This window comes from Hyaena hyaena, unplaced genomic scaffold (genome assembly GCF_003009895.1).
Source record: "Hyaena hyaena isolate Hyena2069 unplaced genomic scaffold, ASM300989v1 scaffold_214, whole genome shotgun sequence".
NCBI classification, from domain to species: domain Eukaryota; kingdom Metazoa; phylum Chordata; class Mammalia; order Carnivora; family Hyaenidae; genus Hyaena; species Hyaena hyaena.
This window is the reverse complement of record NW_024080842.1, coordinates 2,306,470-2,318,807: the sequence shown is the minus strand read 5'-3', so window position 1 is coordinate 2,318,807 and position 12,338 is coordinate 2,306,470. Positions and strand designations below refer to the sequence as shown.

The following is a 12,338-nucleotide window of genomic DNA, read 5'->3' as shown; positions in this document are numbered from 1 at the left end:
GAGTGGATTCAGGGGGATCCATCAACTCTCAGAGGATAATTTATAGAAATTTTCTCTTTTATTGATACTTTTATTGAGACAATTTTATATTTTCATGTAGTTGTAAGAAATACAGAGAAACTCCGATTTCCCTTTGTGTGTGTGTGTGTGTGTGAGAGAGAGAGAGAGAGAGAGAGAGAGAGCATTTACTGCTATTCAACTGGGAGTTTTCTTTTGTATATGCTTTTTTCCCTGGGGAAAGTTTCTTAGCTTTAATCAGATTCTCTCAAGTATTGTAGATGCAAAAAGGGGTTTGATTCCCAGCTCTGAGAATTCTAGAAGACCACACCCCAAGCCTTTATAGCTCTCCCTTCCAAAAGCAACATTTAATCGGCACTTACCACATGACAGGCATAGAGATGCATGTGGAGGACAGGTGAGGGGAAGAAGTACAGGAAAAGTGGGGGATGCACAAAGCACAGTCCATTGAACTCACGCTCCAGCAGTGGAAGACAGGCATTCCGACAGGTACACATATCATTTATTAAACATACAAAAGAGAAACGGCCTTGTTGCTTGGGGCGGCTTGGGAAGTACTTCCACAGAAGCTGATGCTTGAGCTACATCTTAAAGGATAATCCAGAATTCTTCAGCTGAGAAGAGAAGAACTGGCTGTTAAAGTCACTCCCTGTTAAATCATATCTATTCTAGATGTTCTTATGAAAACATAGGAAACTATGTCTACATTTGTTTATTCTACAATGTTAAGGTGTCAAATTCTTCAGCTCCCATGTGTTCGTGTTGAAGCCAAGGGATTTTTTCCCCCTGAGTCTATTTTCCACTGTCTTGTCCAAATTGGATACCAGATCCTGCCTGCTTAGCCTGAGAAAGGCATGTTATCTCTGGCACCTTGATCACATCAGAGCTTATATTTAAAGCATGAGTGATGAAAAGAGACCGCGGCTGAGTCCCTGGCTCTGCCCCATCCCTAGAACACTCTCCTCCTGTCCACCTAAGGCTCTAGAGGCCAATCCTACACTGGCTACTGAGGATCACAGCTGGTCAGAGCCATGAGTAAAACATCTCTGCCCTGAGGTTTCCCACAGAGGCTCTTCAGAAACCCTCTGAGGCTGGGTTCCCTGGCTTCCCTATGTGTTTCCCCCACCCCAACCCATATTTGATAGTTGGCTGCCTTGTGTGCTCTCAGGCTCAGACACCCCTTGGGAGCCTCTTTCTCCGTGCGGATTGCAGGTTCTACAGCAGGCTGTTCAATTCCCAGTACTGCTCACAGGGAGATGGTTCTCTCTGGTACAGTCATCCTGCACCAGGGAGACCAAGACCCTACTATCAGGCCCATCCTTTGAAGAACCCCCTACAAAAGTCTGATTCAAGGCATAACTTCTTATGGCCTCTGTGTCCTCATGCAAAGATATTTAACCCCCTAAACATCAGTATTTTCATTCACATGATGGGGATCATATTAGCACCATCCCTATAGGGTTATCTTAAGCTTTAAAGAAATTAATCCATGTAACACTGTAGCACATAACAAGTATTCCAACAACATTAGCTAGTATTATTAACTATTGTTATAATAAAACTATTTCTGGTTGTGGAAGAATTAATGATCACTGCAGAAAATTTGTGAACTGCTGGCAAGTTTCAGGAAGAAACAATCATAAAATCCAGAAATGAGGGCTACAATCATTTTGATGTATAGCCTTGTCAGCTTTTCTTGGTGCCCATATGTGTGTGTGTGTGTGTGTGTGTGTGTGTGTGTATCCGATATTTAATTATCAGAAATTAAAAACTATGAACTAAAGTTCATGTTGTATGTGTCTGTTCTGTAATGTTTTATTCAACTGATATATCATGGCCTTTTTCCCATGTAGTTAAATATTCTTAGAAAAGATTATTTCTTAAAAAAAAGTTGTTTAATGTTTATTTGTGTGTGTGAGAGACAAACAGAGGGAGAGAGACAGAGTGTGAGTTGGGGAGGGGCACAGAGAGGGAGGCACACAATCCGAAGCAGCCTCCAGGTTCCGAGCTGTCAGCACAGAGCCCACTGCAGAGCTCAAAGTCACGACCGAGATCACGACTTGAGCCGAAGTCAGTCGCTTAACCGACTGAACCACCCACACCCTCCAGAAAATAATAATTCTAAATGATTACCTAGTTTTCAAGCATATCAATGTAGCCCAATTTATGTAACTAATCCCTTAGTTTGGCAGTTAGATTGTGTCCTATTTTTATATTTATAAGTACCATGGTACGTGTCCTATTTACAAATGTCTGTGTGCATCTTTATTTATTCCTTAAGACAAATGCTTAGAAGTGGGTTGACTGTGCCAAAGGATATATACTCTGTTTTTGTTTGTTTTGTTTTAATGTCTGGTATAAATTGGATGAAGACTGGAAACTTATCAATAAAGATGCTGTGCACATATTCTGATGCCATTTTCAAACTCTTTTCACGTGTGTGCATGTGACTTGAGCACTACCCTAAATGGAAAAATTCTTCTAGGTTTGGTTCAAACAGCCATCTCTAAAACCATGGAGTTCATGTAAGAGCACATGGAATTTTTTAAATTCACAATGAACAATAAAAATCCTTCTTGTGATGTGTTCTTATGGTTAAGTGTCCACCGTGGATCGAGAGAACCTATTTAGAACAGGATCAGGACCACCAGAGTTGGGATCATGGTAGAAGAGATCTTCAAGGCACCTGAACTGAGGATCAGAAATATCCACAAACCAATACACTTTCCCCTCAATGATCTGTATAATTTATGCAAATTGAGATCCTGTTACTTAAAACTGTTTGGAAATTGTATACGGAAACCTGTTCTAAGCTTCCAGCGTCTTCCTTTATAAGTCTGTATTTGTTCCTTAAGGAAAGGTTGTTAATGTAATACATTTCATCAACCTTATACTTAATTGTATGTCATATTTCCTCTTTCCAATAAAATTTTCATATTTAAAAAAATGAATCCTTTATTCTGACACTCCCATAATCAGTACTGGATGACCTGGTTTTGTGAATTTTGATGGTAAATTCATTACTTCTTAAAATTTATTTTTAAAGTTTATTTATTCATTTAGAGAGAAAGCATGAACAGGGAAGGGGCAGAGAGAGAGAGGTAGAGAGAGAATCCCAAGCAGGCTCCGCACTGTCAGCTCGGAGCCCCATGAGGGGTTCAAAGTCACAAACCATGAGATCATGACTTGAGCAGAAACCAAGAGTCATACGCTTAAACAGCTGAGCCACCCAGGCACCCAATTCATTAATTACAATAACATATTCAGTGCCTGTCAATCCACAAACCAAAACAAAAGCCCCGGCAATAACCAATATTGAAGCATAAGTCTTTCCGCACCATGTTCCTGTGTTCCCCACCCAAGGGAACCATTCTTAATCATAAATTCATTTCCTTTTCTTTTTATGTGGTTTTGCTCTATGTGTATATATTCCTAAAGAGTAAATTTTCAGAACTGTCCTTAGCTTTATAAAAAGGACATCAAACTGTACGTCATCTTTTGGGATTTGTTTTTTTCCATTCTCTTTGCTAAAATTCACCCACATAAGTGCATTGTTTCTAGGATTAACTCTTGTTCACACTGCTGCTACGAACATTATACTAGAAATGTCCCCTGTTGTACATGCACGAAGAGTGTATGGACCTGATTTACACTCCCACCAGCTATAAACTAAAGAGCCTCTAGATCCACAGTCTCTGGTATACCAGGGATCCAGCTGTCAGGTGGCTCTCCAGAGGGCTGGCTCAGTCTACCTCCCTCCAGCAAAATACAAGAATGCCAATTTCCACAAACTCTTTCCAACCCTAGGGATCATCAAAAAATTCTGACCATTTGATAAGAAAAAGATACATCTCCCTGCTGTATAACTTTGTTGCAAGGTACTGACTCCTCTAAAAGCCAAGAAAGGGTTTGGCTCAGAGAATTGTTTCCAGTCTGATAACTTCAGTGACATTTCTGGGACTGATTCCCCAGTGGCTCAGCTGCTTTTCCATGTCCTAAAAGAGGTGACATGGTTGGAAGGAGGGAAGGGGAGCCAGGATGGGAAACCAGCCCAACTCACCACAGTGTAAGCTTGTCTCCTGGTCCCAAACTCTGCCAGTGTCAGATCACTCCTCCTTGATGAAGCAGGCATTATCCCTTCCCTACACCACCCCTCCCCAGAAGAGCCAGTATAATGCTTCCCTTTGTTATTTGAATTGATAAATTTAAACCTCTTTCCCTGCTCTGCAGTAAAAGAACTTTCTATTTTGGGCTTAGTGACATAGCCAAAGCCGAGCAGAGAGCAGCAGGCTGCAGCATGACTTAATAGTTTTTATTCAAAGGAGGGAACCTGCAAGCAAACACAAGGACCTTCCAAAGTACATCATCTGCATAGCAACATGCAGCCTATTTGCCTGTCTTTCTGGTGACAGATATTTCTCAAAGTTTAAAATTGAACACTCCTTAACGTTCAGAGTAAGCTGATGAATAAATCCTCAACAGTGAGGAATAACCAGTAATTCATGGATGTCCACCTGTATACCTAGGGCTGAATTAGGTATAATCAGAAAAGAAAATACGGTCTTTAGGGGGAAGTCCAGCCTCCCAAAGTTACACTGATTTGAGGAGTATCTAAAACATTTGCCTGAGAATATGCTTTCTTCCTTAGCCCTGAAATCTGCCTGAAATCCCACGTTGGTGTAGGGCCCCAGGTCTCAAGAAGCTTCCAGGAGTACACAGACGTCATGCTTCTAGTAGGGCAATCTATTTAAATCTTTAGCGCCTGTTAGCACATAACCACAGCCTGGAAGAACAAGACAGAGGACAAGTAAGTCCCCCTTTCGAGTCTCACCCTGACAAACTTTTTCTTATGGGATGTTTCAAATATGCATAAAGGTAGAGATAATAAACCTCTATATACCTATCACCTGCCTTCAACAATTATTAAAACATGGCAATCTTGGGGCACCAGGATGGCTCAAGTCAGTTAAGCATCTGACTCCAGGTTCTGCGCTAGCTGTCAGCACAGAGCCGGAAAGAGGGCTTGAACCCACCAACCATGAAATCATGACCTGAGCAGAAGTCGGACGCTTAAACAACTGAGCCACCCAGGCGCCCCAAGTATCTGACTCTTAATTTCAGTTCTGGTCATGATCCCAGGCTCCTGGGATCAAGCCCTGCATCGAGTCTGCTTAGAGTCTCTCTCTGTCTCTGTCTCTGTCTCTCTCTCCTTTCCTCCCTCTCTCTAAAATTAAATTAAATTTAGGGGTGCCTGGGTGGCTCAGTTGGTTGGGTGGCCCACTTCAGCTCAGGTCATGATCTTGTGGTTTGTGAGTTCAACCCCCCACTTCAGGCTCTATTCTGACAGCGGAAGCCTGCTTTGGATCCTGTGTCTCCCTTCCACTCTCTCTCTGTGTCCCTTCCCCACTCATGCTCTGTCTCTCAAAAATGCATAAACATTAAAATTCTTTTAATTAAATTTAACTTAATTTAAAAAATGGCAATCTTGGGGGCACCTGGGTGGCTCAGTCGGTTAAGCGCCAACTTTGGTTCAGGTCATGATCTCATGGTTCGTGGGTTCGAGCCCTGTGTTGGGCTCTGTGCGGACAGCCAGCTCAGAGCCTGGAACCTGCTTCGGATTCTGTGTCTCCCTCTCTCTCTGGCCCTCCCCTACTCATGCTCTGTTTCTCTCTGTCTCAATAATAAAATAAAACATTTAAAAAATGGCAATCTTGTTTTATCTGTACCCTATCCTCCCCTCGTCTCCATTTTAAATCCAATTTAAAGCAAATCAAATATTTTCATAAGTAAATACATCAGTATGTATCTGTAACAAATAAATCTTTTTTCAATAACCACTTTATCACATCTTTAAAATTAACAATAATTTTTTAATATCATCTAGTATTCAGTCAGAGGTCAATTTGTCCTGATTTTCACAAATGTCTGTCATTGTTTATCCTAAATTTCTTTTTTAATGTTTTATTTATTTCTGAAAGAGAGAGAGAGGCAGCATGAGCAGGGTAGGGTCGGAGAGAGAGGGAGACAGAATCTGAAGCAGGCTCCAGGATCTGAGCTAGCCGTCAGCACAAAGCCCTACGCAGGGCTTGAACCCATGAACGGTGAGATCATGCCCTGAGCCGAAGTTGGACGCTTAACCGACTGAGCCACCCAGGTGCCTTTGTCATTGTTTATTCTAATCAGGAGACAAACACTGTCATTTGTATTTGTTGATATATCTTGTCTGTAATCTATAGTTTATACTTTTTAATTTTAAATGTATAACAATTTCCTCTCCTTTTTTTATTGTTCTCCATTTTGGTGTTATTGGCGATAATAGGTATTTTAGTTACTATTGCTGTGTAACATAAAACAAGCACCAGTTTATTGTGCTTGTGGATTCCATGTGTCGGAAATTCAGAAACGGCACAGTAAAAATGGCTGCTCTTTGCTCCAAGGCATCTGGGGCCTGAGCTGAGGAGATTCAGAGTCTGGTGAAGACTTCAAAACTGAAAGCTAGAGGCATCTAAGGTTTGTTTACTCACATGTCTGGTGTCTGAGGCTGGAGCACTCAAAAACTAGGACTTGTGACCAGAGCCCCTACACACAGCCTCACACATGGTATGGCTTTCTTGCAGCTTGGTAGTCTCAGAATAGTCAGATTTTTTACACAGCAGCTGAGGGCTCCAAGTTCAAGTGTTCCAGGCAACAAGGTGGATGCCATATCACTTCTTATAACCTAACCTCAGAAATTATCTTGTCACTTTCGTTGTGTTGTATTGGTTGCAAGCAAGTCCGAAGCTTACCCAGACTCAAAGAGAGTAGAATCAAACTCCAGCTTTACAGAGGCAAGGGCAAAGTTCCAGAAGAGCATGTGGGATGGCAGATACTGTTGCTCTACTTGGGACTAGAATGGTCATTCAAGCCTGCCTTTCCAACACCAACCAGAATAGAGTTGCAAATCATGGAAACGTAGTGGAAGAGAGAAAGGTGGGGGAGCTTATTTGTTTGCAGGACGATGTCCTACAGCTGTGAAGATTATACCCTTAAGAACCAATGATGTTACCAGGCTGAGACCCAGCAGCACTTGCTACAGCTGTGCCTGACTGTGGGGCTGTGCTGCTGGGAAGAAGAGGCACCTGTTCTTATACATGTAAGATACCACAGGGGCAAGAGGTGTCCCTTAATGGATAGCAAAAGGTCATTCAATCTAACTTAACACTTATCAGACACTATTGAAAGGGTATGCTCTTTATGCTACTCTGAAGAATATTAGGTCTTTTTTTTTTTTTTTTGGTTTAAGCTGCACAGAGTTGACCAAGAAGTATCTCAAAACTGGTGCTGGAGTTATTCATATATTTGTTAAATGGTACAAGTTTTATGCATCAGTTACTTTCTGATTGCATTCATCTAGAATGTTCCAGATGAATCTTGAAAGAAGCTTATATGCTGTGTCACAATGATGATATGCCCATTCTGACCTATCTGCTGCAAGCCTTGGCTGAATGCAAAAAGTGGAAACCAGTCCAAACAGAATTCAGGTGTTTTTTGTTTTGTTTTGTTTTTTTGTGGGTTTTCTCTTCTTCTTTGCAGTCCCTATTCTTCATTAACATAGCTTTTATAGATTGATTAAATTCCTAGGGAATCGGGGTGCCTATATGGCTCAGTTGATTAAGTATCTGACTCTTGATCTCAGTTCAGGCCTTGATCTCAGGGTCATGAGTTCAAGCCCTTGTTGTGCTCCATGCTGTGCAAGAAGGCTGTTATTAAAAAAAAAAAAAATCCCTAGGGAAGTAAATGCTCTCATTTCTGTTTATGGCTATGAGGAAAGTAAAATAATACAGATAAGGCAAGTTAACTTCCAAAGATTTTTAAGGACCAGGATAGCATCAGACATCCCTGAGTTTGATAAGGGCAGGTATGTTATAATGAGGCTCATACAAGTCCAGGTATAATTCTCCGTCAATGAGATTATTAAAATGTGATTACACTGATCTGACCATGCTGGTGTTGAGGAATACCTCAAATGGCAAGGCTCAGGGCACCGAATTTTTAAAAAACTTATTAGGCCTCAGGTGTAGAGGGTTAAATTAATCGCACTTTTCAGTTCATGGCACATTACCTACTTGTCCAGACAAGGCCACTCTTTTAGGTATGTGTGTCTGTGTTTTCTCCTATTCCCACTCCTCACTCCTATCCTTCCTTCCTGCAAGGAACCATTCTAATACATTTAATATATTTTTTGCCCTGTCTGTGTTCATGTGCATGTGTGTTGTTGTCTTGTTTGTGTGTCTTTTAACTTACATGATAGCACTGTGTTACAGATCTCACCCTGTCTTGTTTCCACTCCATACTTTGTTTTTAAGACCTACGCATGTTGCTATGTGCATATCCAGTCCATTATTGCTGACTGCTGCAGAATACTCCAGAAATGGGCACCCCCAGTGCCTGTAACTTCCCAGCACCCAAAACAATGCTGCCATGAGCAGCCTCATATGTGACCCATTTGGAGCCTGTGGAGCAATTTCTTCAGACAACCTCTCACCCATACGGTGTCTTTAAGTGCATTAGAAAAGGTACCTCTTCGTCTTGGAGAAAACTGCCCCATGGTAAAATGCAAGGTGTGGCAAGGTGGAGCCCAGACTCGGTTTCAACCCCAACTCACCCCCCTCTAAGCTGGAGTCTCGTTCAGGGTACAAACTGTAGGAGGTGGCCCTGCCAACGAACATACCCCATTTCTCACTTCCACTGGCTTTCAGCTGTTTGCAACATCACTCCTGGTTAGTATAAGAAAGGGGACGGTTGTCAACTGACTACAGAAATCTCATCATAAGATCTGTGTCTACTTGATTTGATCAAGCGGTGCTGCATTGCTTGGGCACTTTATACTTGGACTGATGCAGTATGTGGGAGTGCCATGGCTAGTTTATGACCTGCACAGGAACTGGGGAGTCAGACATGGCTACAGTACACGGTGGTAGTGCAGATATACCTGCCTGAGGCCAAGGCAAAGGGTGCAAGTAATTTAATCCCTCACTCTGTCTTGGAGACGGCAGAGAAACATCTTTTCTCTTAATGCTTAATGTCCTATTGTCACAGGACACGTGTGAAGTATAAAAAAAATTGTAATTTTTTTCAGAAAAGAGTTAATGGGATCTTCAGATTTCTGGAAGAAAGGCAACAGGCTTCATATCTGCAGGGCAGTAGCTCTGAGTGGCTTTGCCACAAATAGTGGACAGCTGGCCCTGAGCCATCTTGCCTTTGCCCCTTGGTGAATGACCCGGGGCTGACATAAATAAGAACTGACAGTTCTTTCTCAAGGCCACCTGGACAGGCCAGAAGTCAACCACCCAGAACAATTCCTTTAAATAGGTCAGGTTTCAAATCCATCAGAAATTCTTGGTGACCATTCAGATATACCTAAACCCTTTTTTTTAAAAAATTCATTTAATTAAAAAACATTTTTATTGTTTGTTTATTTTTAAGAGAGAGACACAGTGCAAGCAGCGGAGGGTCAGAGAGAGAGGGAGACACAGAATCTGAAGCAGGGTCCAGTCTGTGAGCTGTCAGCACAGAGCCCAACTCAAAGCTCAGATGCAGGGCTCGAACCCACAAGCCATGAGATTGTGACCTGAGCCAAAGTCAGACACTCAACTGACTGAGCCAGTCAGGTGCTCCGATCTAAACCCTCTTAAAATAACTCTCTGTGGAGGGGGCACCTGGGTGCCTCAGCTGGTTGACCATCTGACTTTGGCTCAGGTCATGACCTCCCAGCAGCCCCACATCGGGGTCGCTGCTGTCAACACAGAGTCTGCTTGGGATCCCCTGTCCCCTTTTCTCTCTGCACCCACCCCCTCAGTCTCTTTCCCTAAAAAATAAATAAACATTAAAAAAAAATAACTGTGTGTGGAGGTAAATGAAACACCTAAGTTATATTGAAAGCTGTTATTTTCATGCTAATGTTTTTTTCAGCTGTCCAATGAGGATAATCACAATGAGAACTTCTAGAAGAAGACAGAAGTCTTAATTTATAATTTTTTTCAGAAAAAAAGTCAATGGGATTTTCAGATTTCTGGAAGAAAGGTAACCTCAAAAATCAAACTATAACTACATTTCTGGATTATGCTTGTGAATTTAGAACTACACTTCAGTATTTAATATAAGTCTGGTTAGGGTCACCTGGTTGGCTCAGTCTGTTAAGCGTCTGACTTCAGCTCAGGTCATAATCTCACAGTTAGTGAGTTTGAGCCTGGTGTTTGGCTCTGTGCCGACAGCTCAGAGCCTGGAGCTTACTTTGGATTCTGTCCCCCCCTCTCTCTGCACCCCCCCCCCCACTGCTCATGCTGTGTCTCTCTCTGTCTCTCAAAAATAAATAAACACTAAAATTTTTCAAAAAAAATAAGCCTGGATAACGGTCAATCACACATGGATGTGAGCCACAGTAAATACCATCATCATTACTGTTAATGTATGCAGTTGTGAACACACAAGGGTGAGCTTTGAAACAATGCAGAAGAACAAAAGTACAGATCAGTTGTATGCATTAATTAACAAACATGAGGGTCTGGAAAATATGGACCACTAAGTGGGCCTATGACATAAAAACCATAACATAAGCTTCATATTTAGGAAGAGAAACACATGGGACACCTTGCTCAGTCGGTTAAGCGTCTAACTCTTTGGATTTTGGCTCAGGTCATGATCTAATGCTTTGTGGGATCGGGCCCCAAGTCGGGCTCCATACTGAGCATGGAGCCTGCTTAGGATTCTCTCTCTCTCTCTCTCTCTCTCTCTCTCTCTCTCTATCTCTCTCTCTTTCTTTCTTTCTCCCCCTATGTCTCCCGTGTGCACATTCTCTCTTTCTCTCAAAATAAATAAACATTAAAAAACAACAACAACAGAAAGAGGAGTACAGGTTAAAACCTACAGATGGCTGCCACATGTCAGGAAAGATACAGAGATTCACAAATGACCTGGCTGCTTCACATAGGACAAGGCATCCACCACCCACTGAGACTTGACTCATCCTTCTCAGATGGTTCCGGCATAACTTCATCCCTTTCCATCCCTCCCACCAGAAATACATGACTTCATCAGGGTCCTGGAGCTTACCTGTACCCACAGTGTCTCTTGGTTAGCTTCCCATCCCCATTATCATGAAGTCACTAAATCATGTCATTGGCTTGTTGATGTTTAATGACCTTTAAAGAGGTCTGAGGTGCCTTCTACAGAATGTGAATCCAAAGTCAGCATCTCTCCCAGGCCTGTCAGCCCAGGCCCCTGCTTTTATCATTAAGAATGACTGAAACCAGGGGCACCTGAGTGGCTCAGTCATAAACATCCGACTTTGGCTCAGGTCATGATCTTGGTCATGAGTTTGAGTCCCGTGTTGGGCTCTGTGCTGACAACTCAGGGGCTGGGGCCTGTTTTGGATTCTGTGTGTGTGTGTCTCTCTCTCTGCCTCTCCCACACTCGTGCTCTCTCTCTCTCTCAAAAAAAAAATAAACAATAAAATTAATAAATAAAACCTTTAAAAAAGAAATGAAAGTATCTTTATTCTGAGAAGCTCAGGCTTATAAGAAAAGTTTTAAGAGGGGCTCCTGGCTGGTCAGTCGGTGAAGCATGTGACTCTTGATTTTGGAGTCATGAGCTTGAGCCCCACATTGGGCATAAAGATTACTTAAGAAAAAATAAATAATAAACAACCTTTAAAAATAACTTAAGGAATAGCTACTTAATAATGATGGGGGGGGTGGAGAATGGTAGGGGATAATGATCAAGAAGTTACTGTGTCACCAGACAACTCATCAAGAAGAAATTGGCCCAGATTAAGGCAAAGGAGATTTGAGTTGACTTCTTCCTGGTGATGTATTTGACAAAAGAGGAAAACCCAGGCTGGGTTAGGCCATGAACAGGAAGATGGGAACCTCATCCCATTCCACAGTGCTAGTCTGGACTCAAGGCATGCCCGCCTGCAGGGAGGGAAGGGCCAGCTTCCTTATACACGTGGTAACACTTCCAAAGAATGGCTAGTTGCTCTTGCAAGCTGAATTGTTTATTCCTAACAACCAAAGAAGAACCTACTCCTAGAGGAAAAAGGAGTGCTGAGAGCCTGTTTAGGATTTCCAGAGCTCAGATAACCTGCTATGTCTGCTCTCCTGAGCTCCTGGAGAATGGATGTGTTCACTGTTGGTTTTCTTAACCACTGTTTTTGTTGTTATTAATGTTTATTCATTTTTGAGAGAGACAGAGCATGAGAGTGGGAAGGGCAGAGAGGGAGGGAGACACAGAATCTGAAGCAAGCTCCAGTCTCTGTCACCACAGAGCCCGAAATGGGGCTC

At 42.3% G+C, this 12,338-nt stretch overlaps 1 protein-coding gene across 4 annotated transcripts in view; it reads right to left on the bottom strand.

The window, feature by feature from the left end:
* Positions 1 to 498: 498 nt before the first annotated feature.
* Positions 499 to 12,338, bottom strand: part of CDKL3 (cyclin dependent kinase like 3) — a 117,896-nt gene continuing 106,056 nt past the window's right edge. For 2 of the 4 annotated variants that reach the window (XM_039242283.1, XM_039242278.1), the window contains one exon: positions 499 to 632. In XM_039242283.1, the coding sequence (XP_039098214.1) occupies positions 607 to 632 (26 nt within the window). In that variant the 3' untranslated portion in view covers positions 499 to 606. The remainder of the gene's footprint in view (positions 633 to 12,338) is intronic. The other 2 variants (XM_039242277.1, XM_039242284.1) reach the window with 1 other exon arrangement.